The sequence below is a fragment of the Cryptomeria japonica genome, chromosome 8, assembly GCF_030272615.1.
Source record: "Cryptomeria japonica chromosome 8, Sugi_1.0, whole genome shotgun sequence".
Lineage (NCBI taxonomy): Eukaryota > Viridiplantae > Streptophyta > Pinopsida > Cupressales > Cupressaceae > Cryptomeria > Cryptomeria japonica.
In genome coordinates, this window is record NC_081412.1 from 81,673,615 (window position 1) to 81,701,069 (window position 27,455).

Consider the following 27,455-nt stretch of genomic DNA (forward strand, 5'->3'; position numbering starts at 1 on the left):
AAAACTCAAGGAATCAAATGAAGTGTTATCAAAATTCAAAGAATTTAAAGCCCTAGTGGAAAATCAAACTGGGAAGAAAATAAAGACTCTAAGATCAGATAATGGGGGTGAATACATCTCTGAAAATTTTAAAGAATTCTGCATTTCTGTTGGGATTAAGAGGGAGTGTATTGTACCTTATAATCCTCAACAGAATGGAGTCGCAAAAAGAAAAAACAGAACCATCATTGAAGCCGCTAAAGCCATGATACATGATCAAAATCTACATATTGCATTTTGGGCTGAAGCCTCAAATACAGCTGTGTATATCCAAAACAAATGCCCTCATTCAATTCTAGAGAATATAACACCTGAAGAAGCATTTACAGGAAATTAACCAGACTTAAGCCATCTAAGAATCTTTGGTTGCCACGTGTATATTCACGTTCCTAAAGAAAAGAGAACCAAACTAGAACCCTCCGGGAAGAAAGGCATATTTGTTGGCTACAGTGAAACCACTTAAGGATATAGAGTCTATATTCTAGGGCGAAGATCTATCGAAATTAGTAGAGATGTCAAATTTGAAGAAGATGCTGCTTATAAACTCTCTCTAAGTGCAGAAGATGATCAAACCACAGAATCAAATGAAAATCTTATAGTTAAGAATCAGAGGGAGAATAGCATAGAAAATAATGAACTTCAATCACCTAATTTCGAGAATGCGGAAAATCCTAACAACAAGAAAAGACCGCTATGGGCAAGAAAGATGATTGAAGAAAACAATGTGGAACCTGATGAAATTTGCAAAGAGAATAAGAAAACTAGAAGTCAATCATGCTATGTTGCACTCATGACCGAACTTACAAAATCTGGACCATCAAATGTTGAAGAAGCCTTATCATGTCAAGCTTGGAAAGATGCAATGATTGAGGAATACCAATCTATATTAAAGAATGATGTCTGGGACATTGTATCTAGACCAAAAGACAAATTAGTTGTCTCTTTAAAGTGGTTATTCAAAATCAAATATGCACCAGATGGTAGTATTGAAAAACACAAAGCTAGATTGTTGCCAGGGGGTTTTCTCAAAAGGATGGAATTGACTACGAAGAGACATTTGCTCTAGTTGCCCGATATACTTCTGTAAGAACCATCATTGCCATTGTAGCGTCTAAAGGATGGAAGGTACATCAAATGGACGTAAAAACCACATTTTTGAATGGTGTAATTGAGGAAGAAGTATATATAGAACAACCTAAAGGCTTTGCTACACACGATAGAAATCTCTATGTGTGGAGACTAAGAAAAGCTCTCTACGGCCTTAAGCAAGCTCCTAGGGCATGGTACGAAAGGATAGATAGTTATCTCTCCAAGCTAGGATATTCCAAAAATGAAGCAGATTCTAACATATACTTCAAAATATCGAATGGTGACATGTTAATACTTGTTCTCTATGTTGATGACTTGTTGATAACAGGAGAAGATCATCTCATTGCACAATGCAAACAAGATCTTGTGGCTGAATTCGATATGAAGGATCTAGGTCTACTACACTATTTTTTGGGTCTAGAAGTATGATAAAAAGAGAATTATATTTTCCTAAATCAAGGAAAATACACCACTGATATCCTGACCAAATTTTTTATGATAGATTGTAAACCTCTATCTATTCCAATGGAAACAAATCTTCATAAACTCAAAAGTGAAGCAGTAGATTCAGAATCTACAGATTCTACATACTATAGACAAATTATTGGATCCCTTATGTACCTGGTAAACACTCGCCCTGATATTTGTTATGCTACTAATGTATTAAGTCAATTCATGTGCGAACCCAAGAAGATTCATTTAATGGCTGCTAAGCATATTCTGAGATACTTGCGTGGTACTATTGGACTTGGCCTGAAGTATAAAAATGTTGAGATACAACTCCAAGGGTACTCTGATTCCGACTGGGCATGTAGTTCCATTGATTGTAAAAGTACAACGGGGTGTTGTTTTAGCCTTGGATCGGCTATGATATCCTGGTTTATTAGAAAACAGTCAGTAGTAGCCCAGAGTTCCATTGAAGTTGAATATATGGCTGCCTCCATGGGAGCTCGTGAAGCAATGTGGCTAAGGAAATTACTAGTTGGACTATTTGGGAACCCCCTGAACCCCATTGTGATTCACTGTGATAATCAAAGCTGCATCAAACATTCTATAAATCCAGTTTTTCACAATCGATCCAAGCATATAGAAATCCCTTACCATTACATACGAGATATGGTAGAAAGAGATGTTATCAAATTGACCTACATCAGCACTGAAGAGCAAAGTGCCGACATATTTACCAAACCTCTTGCTAAGTTGAAAGTGGAGTACCTTAGAGGTAAACTTGGTATGACTAAATTATAATTGAAATTGAGTTGTAATCATATGTAATTTGATATATTCATGAATATCTTGTATGCAATATTGCATGTATGTGTTATGTCATGTAAGGTGACGATCTTTCATGAGATGTATGTGCTAGATCACTATTGTAAGGTGACGTCCTTCACAATGGCTTGATCTATTATCAAGATTGACTACATTAAGTTGTTATCCCGAAATGTGCCGGAAATCTTGACACTAAATTGTTATGTTGAGTTAGTGATTTGTTATCATTAAGTGTTGTTCCGAAATGTGTCGGAAATTATGATAACAAACATATCATGATTGACTACATTAATTGCTGTCCTGGAATGTGCCGGATATCATGATACTAAAATTATTGCATCTGTGATAATGACAATTTTACAGTTGTCACTATGATCAAGGATGTTATCTGATAAGACTTCATGCAGTTGTTGTCCCAGAGTGCTGGATATCAGATAATTCATATCTCTCTAAAATGTGAAGAATTTCACTAGTAAACATTACTGATTGAATGTCAAATGAATATATATATATATGTGTGTGTGTGTGTGTGTGTGTGTGTGTGTGTGTGTTGTTCCTTAAACTTAATTTAATCCTCTTTTGCTAAGAGTGTATATATATATATATATATATATATATAAAAAATTACCACGTTGATTACATTATATTAGTAATCGACTGCTAACGGTATTAAACCAAGGGCTGTCGAAGTTAATGCGGGTGCATGTAGCGACTGTTGAAGTCGAAACCCGAACGCTGCTAAAGCAGTGAGTACATAACTAATAATGACTCTTACGTAGAGTCATGTTCACGTAGAGACATGACTCTATGTGGCATAAGCCACGTAGAAGTCATGCCTCTACGGGGACATGACTCCTCGCATTTCTATATATACTCGACATTGTTGCTCGCTGGTAATCGAAATCAATAACAAAGGAAATCTCGTGATCTGCAAGCAGTGAATAACATTAAATGATAAAAGAACAGAATTTATTCATATCAAAGATTATACAGTGATACAGTAAGCAGACTATTGTTTCTCTATCTTTGATTTATATTGCTTAACAAGATGAGATTGTTGAAGTTGAGAAACAAGCTATTGACAGTGTAGTTATAGTAGAAGCAAAAGACATTGGATTAGATGACATCAATGCATAAGATGTTGGACATGAAATAGAGGAGTCATTGTCATCTAGCTCCAAGGTGGAGCTGTAGCTGGGTCCAAGAAGGAGGTCTTCAACCCAATTTTCACTAGAACGAGGAAGAGGAAATAGTAAATTGCTGTAACTTGTATGAACATGCATTTTATGATGATAGTCACCTTAAATTCATAATATGTATCATATTTTTTGACTGGCTATTATATTTGCATTGTGATGTGATATTGTACTTTGTTTGTATTCAAAATTAATAGAAATCACTTCCATAATATATTTTAGTCTCGTTTGATAGATTGTGTAATTTGTCTTTTGCATAAAATGTATGTTTTTAAAGGAATTTAACTATTTTTTTTAATTTGTCAAGTCGCTAAGTCGAAGTCAAATTTGGGTCTGCCAAGTCCACTTTTGGAACTATGGTTTAATTTATTTTTATAGCCATTCTACTGTTGTCCACAAAATTTTGGAAAATTTTTGCTATCCCTAAAACTATGTTCCCATGCCCCCTCATCCCAAAACGTAGGATCCAACCCTCAGCCTTTCTATCCTCACTCAATTTAAAATCTATATATTTTCATAATTTTGTACTTCTTAGTTTTGTGAGGTTGGTGGAAAGTGTGGTCCATAGACAATTGTCTCATTTTATTTTCAACCTAGGTTTTTAAATGTATGCCATTGAAATGGGTATATCCTATGGAACTTGGTAGACAAGTGCCCTTGAGGGACATGCTTATGAGTGCTACATTGTTTATTTTTGTTGGTTTGGTAACCATCCATATGCTGCTTTTTGACAGATAAAGGCATTGTCCAATGTTAAGGAAGAAGTTTATGCTGCACTGGATTCTTTCATTGCATGGGAGGTGGAATTTCCTCTTATTACTGTAAAGAAGGCTTTGAAAACACTTCAAGCAGAGAAGGAATGGAAGCGAATAATTCAGGTAATCTCTTCAATTTATTTCAAGTTTCGTTCTTACTATGAAGCATGTACTAATCATGAACAAACAACAGCTTAAGAAACTGAAAAAAATATTAGTTCTTTTGTTTCTCTTTTTTCTTTCTTTGAAGGCTTTGAATCTATCACATTACTCGCATATTTTTGTATTTTTGTTTATATTTTAATTAAAAATCTCTCTAGTCATTGACTTGTGATCAGAAAAATGATAATAGTTGTATATTAGCGATTCAGAGGATAATATGTGAATCATAAAAGCTGATGTTGATACTAACAATGGTGCACAGCTCAAGAAAACAATGACAAATCACAAGACTAAAGCTTCCTCTAATAGTTGGATGTCCATTTTGAGAAAGTCTGTCTCAAATAATTATCTAGAATTGGATATCCACAAGAAGATAATTCTGCACTCAATGAGTCTTTGACTGATTATGGGATTTGAGACATTAGATTTCTACAGTCCATAATGATAGATATGTTGTGCTTCTGGATTCAACTGATTATGGGATTCTCATACATATATCAATTGGGTAATATTATTCCTATTTATTATGCTTGGCATATATCAATACACCCCCTTTCAAATGCTTTCACCTCATGCATTTGCCAAAATCAAATTGTAAGACAGTATTATAGTTACATGAAATTGTTACTGATCATACATTTACAACTGACCTTAATTGGTGTTAAAGCTACGTCTTCTTGGATTCCATCTGCTTTCCATATCTTTGCCATTTTGTTGCTTGTCTTGGCCGTTAATAATTCTTGTGAAATATTAGCCTTTGATTCTCCGAGCCCCTTTTCCAATAATTCTGCTGAATATAGTGATGTTACCTTATTTTTGCTACTGGAATGTTAACCTTAGTTGAGTTTGTTTGTTTACATTTGATTTACTTGTTTGTTGGCTTTGATGATAGTTAGAAGGTTGTGTAATTAATGTCTCCTTTCCTGGTCCATTCCAACATTATTGGAGCGTGCCAACTTTCTCAAAAAGAAATTATATATTGGCAGCAAATTCCTGGAGCCAAGACATGCACAACGGTGATTTTTATGTGCGAATCTCACATTTTGAGAGCACTCCAATTTTTTTGGAGAAGTCTATCATTCTTGGCTAGTGCCAACTTACTATGTACTAAATTTCTATGCACTTAAGGATTTCATGGAATTATTAAGATGATTTAATTGGCTTTATTTATTATTTTTTGTAAAACGTGGAATGATTCAAAAAGGAAAATTGAATATTAAAGCTGTCAAAAAAATAAAAGTAAATGACAACTTATATTTAATGATTTAAAAAGGTGTTCTAAATGTGTAGATAAAGGGTGGCTAGATTCAAGGCACTGAAAAGAGGTCATAAGGACACTCTTTTATTATTTTATTAAGGAAAACTGTTTTTGCAAAGAAAACAATAAAAAGAAAAAAACATTTTTTGGAAAAGCAATGGAAAATAAAAAAATACATTTTTAAAAGAGCAACTAAAAAGCAAGAAATTATTTTAAGAGAAAAGCATTGAAAAAGAAAAAAATACTTTCTAAAAATAAATCTAAAAAGGCTATAAAAGGAGGTTGGCTCTTGAGAAATAGGGTTATTTCTTATTCATTTTATTTTCATCAGTGAGAGAACATGAGTTCTCCCTATTTGTCTAATGAAGAAAACCTTTTGGTGAATCAAGTTTTGAGGATGAAAAACCTTCCTATCTGGCTGAGTGATTTCATATAGAAATCACCATTATCTTGAATTCAAAGTTTTTTGCAATTTCTTAATGTTATTGAAGATTTTTGATGTGTTTTGAGAGATTTTAGTATGCAAGTTTTATTGGTGTTTATTGTCCTAGGTTTGGCTTGAATTGGAGTGATTTTGGAGCTTTGAGAGGGTTGTATTTCTGCAGCAATAGTTATTCATTTTAGAGAGATTTTTCTTTACATATTGGGTTGTACACAGTGTTCCACGGGCGTTGGGGACAGGGGGATGCGGGGACGAGGGGACCAAGGGCCTAAGTTTGGGGACGGCAGGGGGACGGCGGCGGGGGGGTGGTGTGGTGGTGGTGTTGATATAGTTATACATATACATATAGTACTTGAAAAACTAGTTTTGAAAAGATGTATGATAGTATAACAGTATAAGAATTACATTTCAAATGAAACTATAGGAAATTTGAAATACTAAATTTAAATACCAAGATTTCTTCAATGCTAATTGCTAAATAAAATTTGACAAATAAAATTGTCAAATTGGAGATTTCTATTATATCGAAAAAGAAAAATATGAATATCTGATGCCATTGCAAAGTCTATAATAATAAAGATGATTACATGATTCATCATTACAATGAGTAGCCAAATACAAATACGTGTAGCAATAGCATTACAAAAGAGACTAGAGTCAGACAAAATGACAAAACTCAAAATGTAGCTAATGGAGGCCTCTAATCATCTGCGAACTCCTCCTCACTAGAACTGTTGGACTCCTGAAGATCAAGATACCTCAAGCTCACACCAACTAGCCCTGCATCTGAAGTGGTAGGATCATCCTCATCAATTTGTGAAGGCTCCTCTGGATCTACATCCCATCGTGCCGTTGGACTCTCCTTTTACACTAGTGTCTTGCGGTCCATGAGACGCAAAGCACTGTGTATAGCCACAAGCTTCTCTGCTCTCTTAGAGGTAAGTCTTTTCCTCTTAAGAGAGTGGATGAAGTTATATGTAGACCAGTTACTCTCAGCAGCTGAAGAACTAGAAACTTGGGATAGCAGACGGATGGCTAGAGTGGTGGTCAAAGATTTCGGGCCATGACAATTCCACCACAAAAGTGGGTCCTCCTGTGCCATAGTGTCTATATCCATCTTTTCCGCATCTGAATAACCTCTAAGAGTGGCAAATCTTCTCCACTCAGTGCGAATTGTGTCGGCATCTCTGGAATCAAACATCTTCTCTACGCACCTAAAGAAACCTGCCTCCACCTTAGCATCCTGAATCGGTGTCACTCTACCTAGTCTAGCCTTGTACCACTTAGGATTCAAGGCAAAGGCAGCCATATGCAAAGGAGTGTACAACTTGTCCCATCTACGCTGAATGATAGGCCGGATTTGCTCATTGTAGAAAGCTAGAGAGGGGTTCTTCACTCGCACAACAACCCTCATCTGGTCAAGCATAGAGTCAATGCACTCATACACCTCTCCAAGGTTAGGTGCATCCCCATCCCCATATCTGATCACCTGGAATACTGGAGAAATGATGGAGACAATATATTTCGCATCAGTCCAAAACACATCACTCTTCACTATCTCCTTCACCATTCTCCCTTGCTCTGTCTTGGCCTCAACCCACCTATTCCACTCATTAGTCATGACCATGAGTTGCAACGCTTCTTGCAACTCAATCATTCTCTCCAAGAGAATGAAATAGGATGCATATCTGGTCTCGACTGGTTTCAAGAACTCCTCTGTTTGCCCTCTCGGGTGAATAACTTAAGACATAAAGGACATAACGCAGAATAATGCCGTAACTATCAGACAAAGTGTATCAGATGTTCCATTCATCATAAGTGTGTGTTACAAGTTACATTCCGAAGTATAAAAGGGTACCGAGGGGGTGTGAGCGCCAACCGTCGCACCGCAACTTCCACCCCTCGGTTGCCAACTAACCAAAACAATTACACATAATTAACTAATGTTATTCCCGTGTACAATAATGCCGCCAACATCATCCCCCCCAAAAAGAAAAGTCGTCTCCAGGTGACTTACAAAAATGGAGATAATGCAACCCAGACAAGATATCTGAAAGACTAGGGAGGGGGCTGAGAAAGCGTCCCTGAAGTAGAAGTGTGAGATGGCGGTGTCTGGGTCGCCAAGTGGGCACGAAGCTCATATACCTGCTGAGTGCGTGCAGCTACATCCCGTTCCGCTACGAGGACCTTCTCTAGAGCTGTCTTCACCATGTGTGCTGCCTCCAGTAACTCCTCTTTTGTATCCACTGCCTTCGTCGCGGAGGCCAACCGTGTCTGCTCGGCTGCCAGGCGGGTCTCTACCTCGGCCTTCGCTGTTCGGGTCTCAGCCGTCTCTGTGCGGGCCACCTCTAGCTGTGCCAACAACTGCGCCCTCTCGGCTGCCCATGAGGCCTGCTGACTGGCCACCTCTCTCTCCAACGCTACTCGGGCAGCCTCTTTGGCTGCAGACTCCTGCTGTGTACGCCTCAATGTATAGTAGGCATCCCGGTAGACCTGCTCGATCTCGCGGACTACTGCCGTCACCCGACTCTCCACAACGGGCTGACGCAGCCTCCAAGCCTGGAGCATCTCCTCTGTCTCCGCAGTCGGCCACCCCTGAGACTCAAAACAGGTAGCAAAGGCTGTCGGGCAGCCCACCCGCATAAACTGTAGGACCTGCTCTAGCTCCACCACCACCTGCTATAATGCTTGGGTCTGGGCGGCAGCCACCACCCGCCTACCCCTCGTTACCATATCAGCCATGTCAGCGAGATAGGTCTCAACATCCTCCCTCGTCTGTGCCGAAGACTGGGAAATCCCTGGTGGAACGGTCACCACTGTATCCTGCTGTGAAGGTACCGCCTCCGCCACCAAAGGTGTACCATCTCTTGGTGCCTGCCCAGAGGCGACCTCCCCTGCCTCGTGCCCAACTGTGAGTCCATGTGCGTCCCCTGACGAGTCGTCCAAGTGGACTACCTCCGCTCCAGTCTCTCGACATGGTGAAAATACAACAGCTCCCTCCGGCTGTGCCAGTGTCATCTGAAACCGCTGTGAGCCAGCTCTGCATAGTCTCGAGGTCAGCACGCATCTCCGTGACCTGTGGATGGTTCGCTGTCGTTGGCTCCTCCAACAACGAAGCCGAAACAGTCACCACAGCGTCACTACCCACGACCTCCAACCGCACGTGAGGCTCGGTATCCTCCACCTCCGTCTGCCCCTGCTCGACCACTACCCGGTGCGGTGACTCCTCCGTCCCTGACTCTGCCATGTCCTCGGTAAGTGCCGCTGTGGTTGGGCCCGACGGTGCTCCCTGTTGCTCGTGCTGGAGGGGACCAAGTGTAACAGGCGTATGGCTCTGCCTGAAGGCCGGAATACAAGTGCCGCCTACTCCAGATGCTGGCACAGTCGTGCCCATCGGTAACAGAGGTGGGGCAAACCGGACTCGTACAGGCTCCTTCGTTGCTTGGCTGCTATCGTCCTCCTCATCTTCCTCCTCGGAATCCTCCGTGCTGCTGGACTCCCTCTCGCTGTCAGGCTCCCCTGAGGCCGAGGCCCTATCCATCGCCCGTTTCCGCTTCGCGGAAGAGTGCCCAATGTCCAAGTGCCTCCAATACATTATTGGAGGCTCTCCCGCTGTCAACGGTCCTTGTGGCCGTACCTCCAACTCGTCCTCCGGCACTACTTCCCGCGTGGCCTCCAGGAATAACACTATAGCGTAATGAGGCATGTAGAATGTGCGATGCTGGAGCGTCAGAAACTCATACATACGCTCTGCCAGTAGCGCTGCCCAGTCATACACGATGCCATTCATCAGTCCATTCATCAGCATAATCTGAGAGAGGGCAATGTTCGGCGCCCTACCCGACCCTGTCAATCTGCTCTTGATGACATCCATGATGCACCTCCAGTTGCCCTCCGCAACAAAAGTCTTACGGATTCCGCGACTCTTCATGGCTCTAGCCACGCTGTCCAACTCCGCTGTGGTCAAATTCCGGGAGACTAATTTAATCCACCGCTCCTTCTCTTCTTGTGTCATCTTCTTGGCCTTCAAGTCTATTTTCTTACCCTGGCTGCCCGGAATGCCGAATACCCTCGTGAAATCCCTTGCTTTGAAGGATATAGTGACATCCCTCCGGAGGTATTCGAACGTGCTGGTGCATGTATGCCTGTCGAAGGTGTCCACCATGAAGCGTAGGGCACCCTCGTACTCCCGGATAGGGAACACGGGCATCCGAATAGCCCACTCTACTTGTGCCTTCCGGAGGTTTTGCTTTACCAGGTCATTATCGGGGGTGTCCTGCCACCATTTTCGGCATTCTAATCCATTCAGGCCCTCGAAAGTAATATTCTGTGGCGTCACTATGTTTTTCGCACTTGCGGCAGCCTGTGGTGTTTTCTGTTTTTGTTTTTGCTGGGCGCTGGCATCCATGGTGCCGCCTGCAACACGCACTCCTGAAGCTAAAACCCTGATATTGCTACCCTTATCCCTCTGGCTGGTACTGGAAGAAGCGTGCAGCTGTTTCTTCCAACTCCTCTTCCCGACTGAATCCATCGATCTCCCTGTAACTGATTTTTTTAGAAAAACTCCACCCTTCGTAACGGCCCTCTCTTTTTGGCTGCCGCCGTGCGGCTGCTTGGTCTACCTGTGGCTCTATTCCTCCCTTTGCGCCTGTTGCGCGTAACCCTTGCTGTTTGGTCTACCTATGGCTGCGTGGGATTTGTGTGGCTTGGTCTCCCTCTTTTTGCCTTCGGCTGCTGCGCGTGTTGACTGGGCCGTGCGGTGCGTGGGATTGTGCGGCCCCTCTTTTCCTTTGGCTGCTGCGCGTGTTGATTGTGCGGTGCGTGGTGGTTGCTTCTTCATGCGGCGTGGTAGCTTCCTCGGTGTGCGGCGTTTTAACCTTGTGCGACGGTGTCTTCATGCGGCGCTTTATATTTTCCGCGGCCTTCGGTGGCTCCCACCGCACAGTGTGACCACCGCACGGTGGCTCCACCGTCGGTGGTCCCACCGCACGATGGTTCCACCGTCGGTGGTTCCACCGCACGATGGTTCCACCGTACGGTGATGCCACCTTCGGTGGGCCCACCGTACGGTGGCTCTTTTTTTTTTTTTTCTCATAATATATTTTTTCCAAATTTTCTTTTATATATATATATTTTTTTCAAATTTTCTTTTATATATATATATTTTTTTCAAATTTTCTTTTATATATTATTATTTTTTTTTTCAAATTTTCTCAATTTTTAATAGCAACTGACTGACTGGGGGTTCCCGGTTCCCTCCGTTCGTGATAGATCTTCAGTTTCGACCCGTTGACTGCGTCTGGTATTTCCTTCCCGTCCAGCGTCAGAGGTTTGCCCGCCCGTTGGCAAGTGTCGCATCTCACGACCCACTCTCTGGCGTCGTGATATACCGTTGGCCACCATAGTCCTGCGAGAAGCACCTTTTGGGCTGTGGTGTCTGGACCCATGTGTCCACCTGCGGGCCCTTCGTGTGCCTCCCTTAGTACACTCGAGACTGCCTCTTCCATGACACAACGCCTTAATATCTGGTCCGGCCCCATCTTGTAAAGTAACCCGTTGATGAGCGAAAAAGTCCTGCTCCTTAATGAGAGCTTTCTTCGTTCCCCTGGAGGCATACCCTCCGGAAATCGGGACGTCGATAGGTACTCACCAATCTTTTTGTACCATGACGGAAGTATGGCTATTTGGAATAAGTGTGCATCCGGAAAATCGTCATTTACTCCCTCTGGAGGTTCCCTTGACTTAATCCGTGACAGCTGGTCAGCTATGACATGGCTTCGCTCTGGTCTTACCACAATTAAAAATGTGAACTCCTGTAGTAGCAATAGCCAACGACTTATCCTCCCCTGGATAATGGGCTTGTTCACTAAATACATGAGTGCCTGGTGGTCTACGTAAAATGTGAATGGTGTGGCCAGGAGGTAATGACGGAATTTCTGTACGGCATAGACCATACCGAGTGCTTCACATTCTGTGGTACTGTAGTTCTTTTCCGCCTTTGAGAGCAACCTGCTGGCAAAATAAACGGGGTGGTCCAGCCCGTGTCCTCCTACTTGGGCTAATGTAGCCCCGATGGCATAGTTCGAGGCATCCACGTGAACGTGGAATTCCTTATCCCAATTCGGGTATGCCAGTATGGGCGCTCCCATCAACCTTGTCTTCAGCTCTTCGAAGGCCTTGCTCTGTGGCTCTGCCCAAATGTATGGTTCCCCTTTCCTTGTCAACTTATCCAACGGGTGGGATATCTTAGCGAAGTTCTTGATGAACCTCCTGTAGTACCCCACATGACCAAGGAAGGACTTTACCCCCGTGACGTCCGTCGGAGGTTCCATTTCTACTATTACCCGAATCTTGTCCGGGTCCGTTTTCAATCCTTCTTTACACACAATGTGTCCCAGCAATCTTCCCTGTGGTACCATGAATCTACATTTTTTCGGGTTGAGGGCCAACCGTGCCCTCCGACACCTCTCCAGGCATTCTCCGAGAGTTTTTAAGTGGGTGCCCTGTTCGCTGTAAATCGACCAATCATCCAGGAATGCTTTGAAGTTCCCCACCGACATCTTGTCGAATATGTGCAAGATGATGCGCTGAAAGGTGGCAGGCGCATTGCATAGACCGAAGGGCATTCGGTTGTATGGGTGCACACCGTCCTCCACCACGAAGGTTGTTTTCAGCTTGTCTTCCTCCGCGATGGTTATCTGGTTGTAACCAGAGAACCCATCCATGAAGGAATAGATTTCGTGTCCAGCTACTTCCTCCAAGATGCTGTCTGTGAAGGGTATGGGAAACGGGTCTTTAACGGTGACAACGTTTAGGCACCGGAAATCTACACAGATCCGGATCTGATTGGCCTCTTTCTTGAGGGAAATCACAATGGGGGACACCCATTCGCTTGTCTGCACTCTGAAGATTATGCCCGCTTCCAACATCCGCTCAATTTCGTCGTTCACTCGTACAGCATAATTTTTGTTCATTCGGTATGGCCACTTCCTCACTGGCTGGGCTCCTGGTACCAACGTTATTCGGTGCACACATAGTTCTGGGGGAACGCCCTTCAAGTCCTTGTATGTCCATGCAAAGACATCCTTGTATTCCAGGAAAATTTTGAAGGCTGCGGCCTTCAACACTGGATTCCAATCATCTCCGACCAGGATGATCTTGGGGTCACTTGTCTCCCCGAGATTCATTTCCTTTAACTTGGCTTCCTGATACTTAATAGGCTCCCCCTTCAGGAATTGGTGTGCCGGCGCCTCATTCACTGCTGCCTCCCCTTCCTTATACTCGCCATATTCTGGGGGAAATATATCTGGTTCTTCTTCGATGCTCAATACGTTGCACGAGGGTGTAAATAGTTCATAATCTCCCATTCGCCAATGGAAGAGGCCATTCAAGGAGTCCCCATCGTCTCCTGAGCATGCCTCCAGTTCTAACACCCCTTCATCACTGGGCTCCATGCGGCATCTATTTCCACCCTCTGCTAACTGGTGTCCCTCGCACTCCGAGTCGGAGGAAGAGGCTAACTCCTCGCTCACCATCTGTGTACGGAGGTCGATTATGTACTTCCTCCCGACGTTTTCCAAAGAAAGGGTATTCCGCTTCCAATTATGGTTCGCTTTTGCTGCAATGAGCCACCCCCGCCCCAGGATGGCGTCATATCCTTTCTGCTTTAAGGGAATTACCACAAAATCCAGCACGAATGGCTGCGTGCCGACCATCACCTGCTGGCCCATGAGGGTACCAATGGGTTTAATCCCATGTTGGTCTGCCCCTAGCAGGTTGAACGTAGGGGGCCACAACGTAGGCTTTCCCAATTTTTTCCATGTCGCTTCTGGGAGTACATTTACTCCTGATCCTTCGTCCACAATAGTGTCTGTTAAGGTGGTCCCTAGTATACCCATTTCTACCACTGCCGGGTGGCGTCCGCTGTTGACTACTAACAACATGGGATCGACCGCGGGGCTCGCGACCTCCCTAAACGCGGGGTTGGTTTTGGGGCGCACGACCTCTTTCGTTTTTACTTGTGGGGGTGCAGAGTTTAAAATAGCCGTTTTTAGCTACGGCATACTCTCCAGGAGGTCTTGAATTCTCATCGGTACCTCTACCTGCAAGATTTGCCGTAAGATTTCCTCTTCTCCCTTCGTCCGTGGTGGACTTGCTGTCTGGTGACTGTTCTGTCCTTGTGCGGCCAGTTCTTTTGTGATCTCGTCTCTGGCCTCCCGCACTCTCTCGGTCTCTGTGTGGGGATTTGGGTAGGCAATCTTCTTAGCCTGTGCCCTTGTGATTGCCAATACTTCTGCCTTCGTAGGTTCTATGTTCAGAAGGTGTACACCAGGCTTCGGGCAATTTGCGTCCTCGTGGTCGCCTGGCCCGCACCATCGGCAGAGGTGCTGAGTGTTGGCTTCCTTCGTACAATCGCGGGCGAAGTGTCCCCACTGATTGCAGGCCCTACATTGAATCATCGGCCGGCCCTTGGCATCGTACTGGATCCGGTTTTTGTTGTTGTTATTGTTATTGTTTCTTCCGCCGCCGCCTCGTCTATTATCCCGGTATCCTCTAGAGGATGCCGTTGTGTTAGTCTGTTGGCCCGTACCCGCTGGTGCGGATGTTGTGGCCTGCTCTGTGAACAACACCTGGTTCGAGCTTCGGGTTTTCATATTGTATGGGCACTCCTTGGTGGAGTGTCCCATCATTTGGCAAATCTCACAGAATGCCTTCTTCGGGCAAGTACCCTTTGTGTGTCCGTCACTCCTACAGTCTATACACCACACTTCATTTTCTTCCGTCTTACTTGTACTCCCTTTCATGGCCTTGAATTCTCTTAGCATTCGCTCCATGTCCTTCTGGAGCGCGTGTACCTTTTTACCCGATTCGCTACTGCTACTACTCTCTCCGTCAGAATCTTCGTCATCGTCCGATGAATATCTATTACTTTTCTTCTTCCTTGATGTTTTGTATTCGCTTTCTAGATCCATCGCCCTGTTATAGGCGTCGTCGTATGACGTCGGGGGTACAATCTTCATTTTTTTCCGTAGGGAGGATTTCAATCCTTCCACAAACCATCGTTTTTTTAAGCCCTCAGCAGGCTGGCTCTCCATTTTACCCAAGAGTTCTTTCAGTCTCCTGCTGTATGCCCGTACTGTCTCCTTAGTACCTTGCTTGGTACTATATATCTCTGTTACAATTTCGTTGTCGTCACGGAGCAACCGAAACTCCTCCGTGAATTCCTTCTGTAAGTTAGCCCATGTGGCCACTTTTTGCTTATCTATATCGGAGTACCAATCTATGGCGACTCCACGTAACGTGGCTAGGAACTGCTGTACCCAGTCATCCTGGTCGGTTACTCCGTTGGCAGACCAAATGGTTTCACATGTACGGCAGTGCCGTAAGGGGTCTTCCTTGCCGTCCCTTGTGAACTTTGGTAATTTTTGTTTGCTCGCCATCCCTGGTCGTCTTCCTGGAGGCGGTTGTGTCTGTGTTTGTGGCTGTGTCTGTGGTCCTGCGCTGTTACCTCCGGTAGTGTTGGTGGTCTGTCCTGGAGGTATGGTGTTTTGCCTGTTGCGTGTGGCACCTACACCCGTACTGTTGTCCTCCCCTTCGTTCTGACACGCTCCTACTCCTGCTTCCCGTTGGTGATCTTCACTCCGTGGCGTGAGGGATAAGTCCCTAAACTGATCCCGAGTCTCCTCGACTAGATTTCGCCGTAACCTTGTTTCTTCTAGAAATTCTTCGTGGCTCCGCATCCTACGATGATCTGGCGACGCGTAGAAATTTCCGTCAGCCTCTGCACCTTCCGTGACACCTCCTTGGTTCCCCTCGGGCCCCCCTTCGGCAGGTCGTCCTTCGGCAAGTTGCCTCAGCCTCCTTCTACGTTCTACTTGCTGCTCCAGAATCAAAGCCCTCTGCGCGGCCTCCCACTCGTTCGTTTCCGGTTTTCTATTCCTATCTTTATTCAATAGGTTTGGCATTAATTGTCACACATCTCCATAACTCTCAATTCTTAAATCAAAACATATCTTTATTAATTCATCTGCTCAAGTACAACTCGTGTCAATGACACTTTTATTTGAAAATAAGTTCATAGTTCAATTCCCTTCTGGCCTGGCGCCATCTCTTTCTGTTTCCTATCGGCTGTTTTCTTTGTAGCGTTGCAGGATTTGTTGTCGTCGCTCTTCCTGGGCAACTTCCTCCAGGCGGGCTTGTTGTGCCAGCGATGCCTGTGCAAGCAACTGGGGGAGGTGGTTTATTAACCGGTTTACTGCCGGGCTAACCTCCAGCGCTGTCCACACGGCACTTGGTGGGATTTCTGCCTCCGCCGCTTCTCGTCGAATGTATGTTTGAATGGCTACCTGGAGCAAAATCGAAAATTCTCGCGTTGCCGTGTCTTCTCCTGTGTAAAGTTCTGTCCGCGCGTCGTCAGCCTCCGGGTTTACTTTACCAACGGGTAGGCCCATTGTGTCTGTGTGCCATCTGTGTCTTCCGTTCCCGAGTTCGTCTAGGCAACGGCGCCAAATGTTTGCCCTCTCGGGTGAATAACTTAAGACATAAAGGACATAACGCAGAATAATGCCGTAACTATCAGACAAGTGTATCAGATGTTCCATTCATCATAAGTGTGTGTTACAAGTTACATTCCGAAGTATAAAAGGGTACCGAGGGGGTGCGAGCGCCAACCGTCGCACCGCAACTTCCACCCCTCGGTTGCCAACTAACCAAAACAATTACACATAATTAACTAATGTTATTCCCGTGTACAATAATGCCGCCAACATCCTCCTTCGCGAAGGTCCTGGAGAGTGCATGTGAAGTGTGGTGGTTGTAGATAAACATCTGAACATCTCTTGCATTAGTGACCACTCCTCTAATCCTAGACAAGTCCTAGCCGAGTTTTTTGCTGAGTCATGAGTCTGAGTCCTATTTTGGGCTATCGAGTCTGCATTGAGTCCAAGTTCTCAAACTATGGTAGGCACCAACCCCCATTGCTAAGCACCAACTTAGCAAGAAACAACAATCTCTCCTTAAGGAATCACCACCTTCCAAACAAAATTCCACCTTATGAATGTTTCTTCTACAATGAATGATGAACAATTTAATCTTTTCAACAATTATAAAGATGTAAAACTTGTAGTTACCATTTGTTTTAGTGAAATTATAAAATTACTTGCTTTATAAATTTCATACGACAACAATATCATGAGGGAAATATTTCAAGTTGATTGTGGAAAGTTTTCAAGGTTCAGAAAATACGTCTTCGGTTTTGATTGAAAGGGATGATATCCCTCAACCATTCTTATCTTTTTAGTTGGCTAATGTGAGAAAGGATGAGTGGAAACTTTCATCGGTTGCACATTCTCTAGCTAAAATATTGTTAGTGTGAGAATAAATTGAAGCCATACTTATCTGTCGAAATGACAGCTAAAGAATTTACAATATGTATATGCAATCAATAGATTAAGAGTTCTATTGCAAGAAGGAGATAGATGATAGCAAAAATTGTAATGTCCTCTTCTCAAGCATAATTAGTTTGTGAACAATTAGCCTATTTTTTGATTTTTCTTATAGGCTAATTGGTGGGCAAGGGAGAACTCCAACTTCCTTGGAGAGCACAAAATTGATCAAATAGTGGCTTTGTTCATGGTAATGAGTTTAGGTAATCTTGGTGAGCCTCATGCTTTTAGAATTCAAGTCCATCCTTTTGGGTGCTCTCCAAACTTCTTGGAAAAGCATGCTATTTTTAGATAGAGGCCAAGTTGTTTCAGTTCACCATCCAAATTTCTCAGTAATATTATGGTATGTCAAAAAATTCGCATCATCTCATTTCGATGATTTTTACAAATTGGGTGATTTATTATATTATTAAATAATTATAACTTAAGTTGTCCTTAGGAGGAAATATCAAAAAGACAACTGAGGTATAATTATTTATTAGAAAGTGTTTTAAGTTGTGTCCTCCAGGGGATGCCTAGGCACAAGGGTGTCTTTGCAAATAATGAATTATTATTTATTTTGAAGGAGTCTATGGAGGAAAAATGGAAATTATTATTTTGATTTTCGCTTCAAAATGTAATAAAATGAGGTTGAGAGCTCATTGTTGTGGTTAGACATGAGATGATATTTTCTTATGTATTTGAGAGAACCTGTGTTCATCTCTTATTTTTTTGAGGATGAAAACCCCCTAGCTAGTTGGAGTGATTTCATCGAAGAATCACCAGTGAGCTGCAAGTGAAGTTTCAGTTTTTGGTGCTACAAGGATAGAGGTATTTGTTGTCTTTTGATGAGTTTTTTGGTTGGCAAATCATTTGATGTTGTTTGTGTGAGTTCATTTGTGTTTTTGGAGACAAGTTGAAGTGTCGAAGCTAGCCGTACCATCCTTCCTAGAGGCTGTACCAGCAAGAGTCATTGATATTGTTTGAAGTGTTGCAACCAAACCCTCATCTTTCCTGGTTGTACAGATCTGTTCTGGCCACCTATGCTGTTGGAAGTGAAGAGTAAAAGTTTGGGATGCCATACCAATGGAGTTGTTGGCCATACAAGTTGAAAATGGGCGTAGGAACTGCTGCATGAGTTGCTGCCTGTTTGGAGTGCTTTTTCCAGCTCATGGTGGTGCCTAGACTCCTAGGGTTTAGTCCAATCCACTTTAAGATGGACTTGTGTGATTTGTTGGAGGTTTCATGGCTTTGGTCTTTGTTGTTCCTACTGCATCAACAACAATAAATTCATTTTTAGACCTGCAGTAGATATAGTTAATTTTAGTCTGGTAACCTATGTTTTGGTGTGATTTGGGTGTGGCTTGGAGTTGTTTGGATTTCTGTTTCCTTGGTTATGTTATAATTGGGTGTGTTTCCTTCATTTGCAGAGTATTGCATCAACATATAGTAGTATTGACAACGTGTTTCAGTCTGCATTAGACATTTTTTGTAAAAGCCGATGGTTGTGTTGTGCATTGCACACGCTCCCTGTTGCCGATAGGGTCCTCCTCGTTTCTTTTCTAGTCTTCAGCCGCCCGGTGTAGGATTTTTTTTTTTATCCACCATCTTGAGATTCAGCAGGTAGTAGTGAAGTAATGATCCTGCAGGAGAGTGAGCCCACCCGTTTCCTCCATTACTAAGGAGTTCGTAGGGGGGTCAGCAATGATCCCCTCCGGGATAAGAGGATTGAATCATGAGCTGTGCAACCATTAAGTTTTGGGGCGCCTGCTAATTCAAGTCGCAAGGCCAGGGGGTCAATTTGTAGAGAGTCCCGCCATCTGAAATATTCAAGATTTCTTCCAAGGGAGACTAAGTTTTAGCATAAGCCTAAAAATCGACTAAATAGGCAAGAGTGTCAGTTGTCCCTGGGTTTGCAAAATGGCTTTTAGGGCCGAATTTGGCTTTTAACGTCAAACTTTTCATTTTATTCTCCCAGCCCGAAATTGGGCATGTTAGGTGAAAATCGCCAGTCAATCACAAAACGCATTATAAACTTTAAAACCTTTCGAAAGAGCCTTTGAGGCCGAAAACGCAAGTCAATTGGAGGGGCGTTAAACTTGAAAGCTTGCATAAAGTGCTTTTGGCCCGAAAACCATAGATGGGCGTTGAACTTGAAACTTTGCAAAAGGGCCCTTTAGCCTGAAATTGAAAATGAAGTAAGGCGTTGAACTTCAAAACTTTTCAAAAATGCCTTTTACCCCGAAAATGCAAATGCATATGAAAAACGTTAAGTTAAAAAACTTTTCAAAAGACATTATCAACCCGAAATTGAGGAAGGCTTTTTTTTTATAAAGTAAATTTTCAAAAAGGTGATTCTAGCTGAAAATCGCGAGTTAAGTGAAACTGGATAACTTAAACATTTTACAAAAATGCCTCCCCTACCAAAAAATTAAGTAAGGCGCGAAGTTTGCAAAGGGGGTTTTTACCCCGAAAAAAGGTAAAGCGTTTAACTCACAATGCTTGCAAAAGGTCGTTTTAGCTCTAAATCGGGCAAGCATTGAAAATCGCAAAATTTTAAAACACTTTTGCAAAACACTCCTCAAGTCGCTTTTCACCCCGAAAATGCAAGTAGTAAGGTGTTTTACTGGAGTGGCAAAAGATCATTCTATCCCAAAAATCGCCAGGAAGGGTTAAATCGCGAAAATAATAAAAGGCGTTGTGAAGTTTGCATTTTACCCTTCCACCCCGAAAAAGCCAGGAAGGGTTAAATTGCAGAACGCTAAAAACTTTTTAGAAGATTGCGTTCACCACCGTTGGGGGAGAATCGTGCAAGGCATAGGGAAGAGCGTCTTTTTTTCGTGGAGTTTGCATTTCGTTATTTCGCCCTGAAAGTGCAAGGCATAGGGCATGGCGTCACTTTTTAAGTATGCGTTTTAGTGGTTCCACTCGAAAAATCGACAGACACATGAAAGTCACCAAGGCAGAATAAGGCGTTATAACTCTTCGAACTTTGCAAAAGGCCCTCCCAGTCCGAATTTGTGTGGTAGGGTTTTATCTCTGCATTTTCATTTAGCCTCTCTAGCTCGAAAATGCGAGTTTTTGAAAATTTGAAAAGCATTCAACCTGGCATAAATCCTTGTAGTCCAATATCGTGCAAAAGGGGAAAAGTAGAAAGGTGTAACATTTTGCAACGCTGTCCAAGTCTTCGAAGTTCATCCTACGTTGGGCAATTCGCTAGGTAAGATTTGACTCTCTCCTTTAGATCTTTAATTTGCGCAAAACTGGTCGTAATGTTTAAACAGTGGATTGGAGAGTGAAGTTTCGTAGGTTGTAATTTTACAAAGCGTTAAACATGGCGCAAAAGCAAAAGCTGCCAGGAAAATTGACCGTTGAACTAAAATTCAGACTTAGAAAATTTTTGAATATCTCAAAAAACCGAACTTAGGCAAAACTCTTCTCCAAGTGCGAAAATTGGCAATCATTAAAACATCCAAGCCCTCAGCTGCAAAATTGAACATTTGCTCGTACCGTCGCAATTAGTCGGAAGTGGCACCTTTTGGAGTCCGCTCCAAGTAGCAAATTTTAAATAGAGCCAGCTTAATTTCTTGTTTTAAGTAGCATCTCATTTCCAATTAATCAAGCTCTTTTATTGAAGCGTCGTGCTTTTTCGAATTCGATTTGATCATTGGTTTTATGCGCTAACATCATCCTCTGTTTTGGCTAACTCATTCGCTTCCTTCATTTCGTCTCGTAATCTGTGTCCGTTTGTGTAGGATAAATGCTTAGATTGGCGGTAGAATCCTCAAAGACACCTGGTGCAACCGGAACATCTCGGGTTTCCAAGTCTGACATCCCCCGCAAAGGAGAGAAAATGAAGTACCAATACCAAAAAGGAGGAGTTAGGGAGTCGAAAGTCCAGAGCATATGGGAGAACATAGGTGATACTGATTTGGGCCACATAGACATTCAGGATTTCAGAAACAGGGTATACTCTCCTAACGCCTATGGCAAGCCCAGACGAATGATGGAGAGTGGTATTGCTCAGGCAACAGGTTTCCCTCCGTCCGTGCAAAATTATGAATTAGTAGTTGAGGCTGCTAGACATTATCAGCCAGAGACCAGATTAGTGGTCCTAGAAAATATTGTGCTAGCTGATTTCACACCTGAGGCCATTGGGGAGGCGTTTGATATCCCATTTCCCAATAATCCTGTTGCTACAACTATTGATGAGGCGCAGGTTGCTTATGACATGAATCTTGCTAAATGCAAGACGTTGATAAACGAAGAATGGTACAAAGAAAGGAGGCCCCCGAGCATTAGGATTAGTAAAAGGACCCCCAGAAGTGATTTTTATAATGAGTATGGCGATATGGTCACCTTACTCAGTCGGGTTATGGGACTCCCTCAATCTAATTTTTTTGAGGAATGGATGTTCTACTTTACTGAACAGGTCTTTGCCGGGAAGTCCAAGTTCGACTGGGCTTAGATCATCAGCGATAATATCCATACATAGCTGGTCGAGCTTGAAGAAAAGAAGTACTTCACCATGACTTCCTACCTGATTTACATGTTTGCCTGACACTAGCTAGTGACAGGGTTAATCAAGAAAGGTGAGATCGTGAACGGGCCGAATCAGGTAAAGGTGTATGAATACTATCCTCAACTGCATTACTATGACATAGCTCAAAGAGAAAAGAACAACATTGCTTACGCTATTGGTTAGTATGAGCGTGTCAATGACGCCTTTACAATGCGCCTAGTCAGGTTGATGCAAGGAGGATTGCACATAAGGCTTTCAGAGCAGGCTACCATTTTGATACAGAAGTATGGCACATGGTTTATCTAGTTCCCTAGGTTCACTTACCTCAGGATAGCAGGCTTTGAGGGAGCACCATTCCGACTTCCACGCTATCCGACAAACAAAATAGTCCTTATGGAAGTCGCAAGACATGCACACCTAGCAGATAGCCTACTCAGAGATAAGAAACAGTCCGGATTCACCTTCCCCATGATCTTGGGTGCCCTCGATGTACATTTCAAAAATTCGGTGCAAGTTGATGAGTCATTTGCTAAATTAGCATCCTATGGCCTACTAGAACATTTCTCGAGGAAGTGTTTCGATCATGACAATTTGGCAAAGAGAGCCTATGGCAGGCGCTACAAAGCGAAGGCATCAATTGAGGATTATTGGAGCAACTGTTCCGATGACTATGAGGTTTGACGACGTGAGTATTCTAGGCTAAGTGTGTAGCAAATGCGGCTTTATGAGTACCGTCGGTCCCAGATCAAGTAACAGATTATGGCAATTGCTTGCAAGTCTAAGAATTTGAGGTAGTTAAATACCTCTTGCCAGGCATTGATTGGTCTCGTGTCATAACCCCTCTTTTGACATTGGATTATTGTGATTAGCTAAATACGATAATTAAAACATTTATTAATTAACATTGAATAAGATTGGAAAATCGTCTCATTTATGAGACTTCACGATTTTCCTCGAAAGTAAGAGAGTTATCATAACCCCACATCCTGGTGATGTAATTAATAATAGATTTTGTGATTCTTCATCATAATAATAAATTATCATTTATTATGTAATTAATAATTGATGTAATAATATTAATAGTAATAGTAATATTAATCATTCATTGATATAAAAATAATATTAATATTATTATTTTGTTATTTACGATTATCTATTACTTACATAAAACATAATTTATTAATAATCTTAAATTAACATAATATTATTATAAATTAATTATATTATTTATTAACAAACAGCCTACAGTATATTATTCAACGACAATATTGCCAGTGTCTGTTCTGCCATAACTCGGTATCATGTTAAGTATTGACCAGAACTAGAGAAGACCGATAATCAAGTATCGATAGCCCATGAAGATGTAATGATTATGTCTGAGACATCAAGCATTATATGATACACATCGGTGATCGATCAAGGCATATACAGTGAAGGGAAACGATGATATTTTTAATGAACAACGATTATGTTAATATCAATTGTGAACAATATTGATGATGGATTGAGATTCTATTTACCAAGGATGATGTAATATACAAACCGAATATGATTACAAGTAGGTCGATTAAGTCATCCAAGCAAGACATACTCTCAATAAGATCATTCAAACATCTCGACAAATATTGGACAAAAAGCGATTAATGCCAAACATTGATCTTAATCATGGAAGACAGCATCCTGTAGAAATTACAACTATTAATCAATAATCAAGAATATCGATTATGATTGAGTGGCGGCAATTACACCAGTAATACAATCAATAATTGTTACAAGATTGATGTTAAGCATCGCTGATGACAGGGGCTGGTCATAAAGACAACAGTTATGCTAATCAATATCATTTATGTATAAACCCGACTTGTTAAGAAGAAGAACGATTAGTAGGAGTTGTGTCTCATCAAACATGAAGAGGTGCAATCCTTTGCAAATACAAGAAGGCAATCAATCTCATTCGGGAAGGCATCAATTAGAGCTGGAAGAGCAAATTGATCAAGGACGAATCTGGAATCAGAAATTATTAAGGAAAGTCTGCATTAACATTGGCATTTGGCATTTTATGCAGCAGTCCATTTCTGAACACAATTGTGATATGCATTAAGGTTCATAAGTATAATTTGCTAATTTAGGTAATATAAATAAGATGAATGATAAATAAATATAATTATCCATTATATGGAGTAATAGTAAATATATGTTTATTATACATGTATATTTATAGACCCGAGTTCTTAACCAATTCTGATTCATTCCCTAAGGAAGGGTGTGGTGCTGTTAGGGAGGGATATACTATGCAGACCTACGGGAAGGAAATTGACGATGGGTTAGATCGTTTGAACATAAGGATCAATTAGATCAGATCAGAACTGCTCTTAAGTTCCAAGTAGTAACATCCTCGTTCTTGGTGATGCAATGGGAAAGGGAGGCTATAATTATATATATTGCACATACCTAAATAAACGTAATCCATTATTGGACAGAAGTACTAGTTCGCATAAGTAATAAGTAACATATATGACACAACGATAATCTTTGCAATCTCTATTATTAGGTGTGACATTTGCTATGGCGTAAGGAGAATATTCACCAATCATAAAGTCAATAGTTCCAAAAATGTATTGGCCAACGATACTTGTCAGCAATAACGTCTTGGGAAATCCAATCTATCTTTTATTCCTTGTCCATTTTTGGTTCGATTCTTCTAAGAGTAGTTGCCTCTAGCATTTCAGTGGCATAAGGAACACAGTCATAATTTAGAGACTACACCATCTTAAGCTGCAAGCATATGAGTCTACATTAGGAGCCACAATTTAGCACCATAGAGCGATACTAGAGTCTATAAATTGCATATTATTATCCGTGGCCAGATATAGCAGCAAGGTCAAGGGGATCGTTGCAAAACCACGCAGACATATCAAAAGAGCACATATAACTCTACCTCTTATCACAGATTGGAATTTCATCAGTTGGCATAGTTCACCAGATCATATCAAGTACAATACTATCTTGTCATTCAATCGATGTCCCTTATCAATATAGGTGAAAGTGAAACTTATTAGATATATTGTTCACTCAGCAGGTATTAATTGTATAAATTAGAGATCGCGAGAGGCATAATAGGTGTCATTTAAAATATGTAAGTCTTTATATTATCAATTTTATAAGTTTAGAGGAAGATCAAATATTAAAATTCATATTAAGTATAAAGGAATTCAAGTAATTGTCCTGTAATACTAAGTTACCTAAGAAGGGGACATTACATCTCGGGATCCAATTATTGATTTTGAGGCGGTCATGGAGGCTCCAAGAAGGTATACCGATCACTGGTTATCCCAACAAATCGAGAAATTGACCCATGAGGGGATTCAATTTACATACAATCTGATGGGCAGTCTCGATTCCCAGTCTTCAGAGGATGAGGGAACCTCAAGCGCACCAAAAGAAGAGGTTGAAAAACTTGGAAAGAAGAGGAAGAAAGCCAAAGCCAATAGAGAGACTCGGACATCAAAAAGAACTAGAAGAGAAAAGATCCCTATCAAGAGGTTGAAAGTTAGTTCGTCATCTAGGGACCTCAGTTCGGAGGATGATGTAGTTGAACTTGACTATATACCTGCTCCGCCTTCCCAGAGTGATGTTGATGCGTTCGAGGCTAATAATCCTCCGGCACAAGGTGAGCCAGATGTAGGGGTCTGGATCGTTGGCCCCGATGAACCTGAAAATCAAGTTGAGGAGGGAGAAATTGCACCTAATCAAGAGGCTGGTAAGCACGAGCTCACACAAGGAAGTCGGCATGAATTGCAATTGAATAGCGGCGGCAAAGATGACACCATCGTTGAGGGAGAACAAAAGGGGGATGAAACCCAGGAGCCCAACAAAACTGAAGAGCAACCATCACAAGGGGATACCCGACAGTTGTTCAGCGAGGTAGGGGAAAACTCAGCCATAAGGGATTGGATACTGTGTCCGTTCCTTCTATGACTGATCAATTGCAGATAGGCAGTGAACCAGCTGAAACCTCCAAGGAACAGAGTGGGAATTTGGCAATAACATCCGGACAAACCATCCCTCAAGACTGGTTAATTGCTCGTGCATAGCGGAAAGTAGCTGTCATGCCACCTATCAACCTGGAGGATATCTTCTCTCACTTAAGAGAGATAAAGTCCAAAGGTAAGAAAAAGCCCAAGACCTACTCCAGAATAACTAAGGATGAGCAAAGGAACTGTACCATTCATATCGCTACCCTGCCTATAGATAAGCCAGCAGATCAGGTAGCATTGGCCGATTATAGTATTACGACCATCCCAATATGGCGAGCCACCAAAGAGCAAGAAATGGAAGAGTTCAAGGATTCCGTGCAGAAAATGCTTAGACAACTCGACAAAATGACTGTTGAGAGAGACATGTACCGTGTTCGTGCTGAGGAAGCTGAGGGGTACATTGATCACCTACTGAAACCATTGCAACATGTCCCTGAATCCCATGTTCCCCCATTGGCATTGGCACAAAGGACTACAACCGAGTTTGAAGGAGTATGTGATATTGCCAAGGTCGTCAGGGAATGGATTTGGGACATTAAGGGAAAAGGAGAGCGGATCATTGAAGATGTAAAGGAAATGACCCACCACCGAGAGACCATTCTTGTCAAATTGTTTGAAGTAAAGAGGGAGTGTTTTAATGTCCTTGAGGTGGTTGGTACAATTCTTCCCCTCATAAGGGCTCTTTTCTGGACCCACACGCAGATTCCCACATTGTCCGCTATCCTGGATCCCTATGACATCAGCACTTTCAAGGAATGGTACTGGACTGCCAACATGAAGAATGACACAAAAGATACCATTAACAAAGAGCAGGAGGAATGTGAGGAAATTTTGAAAAACATGAGGGATTTTGGTGGAAAGATTCTCAGCTCAATGGTCCTGGGCTGGAAAAATAGTCTGTCCGATAATCAAGTGCAACCAAGCTGGGAGGATAGATTGAGAATTGATAAGGTCGCATACTCCATGGAGGACATAGAATTTGCCAGTGGATTGCATACAGACATATTAAGCTTTGAGGCTCATCGGTCCGACTGGAAGGATGGGTTAGCATGTAGATCGCCACTTGGAGGGTATGCAATATAAAATACGTCATCCTCCTATGTCCCCAAGCATGGCGTTGTTCCAGCTATGCATTAGATTTTAGGAATATGTTCGGGCAGAGCGCATAGCAGGTCGGGACATCTGGAAGGAGTATTTGCACAATGAGGATGAATTTTTGGAAAAAGTGTCCATAGAAGGAAAGGAGAAAGTGCTTTCCTA

The 27,455-nt window shown here is 42.3% G+C and overlaps 1 protein-coding gene across 5 annotated transcripts in view; it reads left to right on the top strand.

Moving 5' to 3' along the window:
• The window catches only part of LOC131038459 (pentatricopeptide repeat-containing protein At4g21190), a 322,788-nt gene that overhangs the window by 141,311 nt on the left and 154,022 nt on the right, over nt 1–27,455 (top strand). For all 5 annotated transcript variants that reach the window (XM_057970898.2, XM_057970899.2, XM_059210108.1 and 2 more), the window contains one exon: nt 4,331–4,474. In XM_057970898.2, coding sequence (XP_057826881.1) covers nt 4,331–4,474 — 144 coding nt within the window. The remainder of the gene's footprint in view (nt 1–4,330; nt 4,475–27,455) is intronic.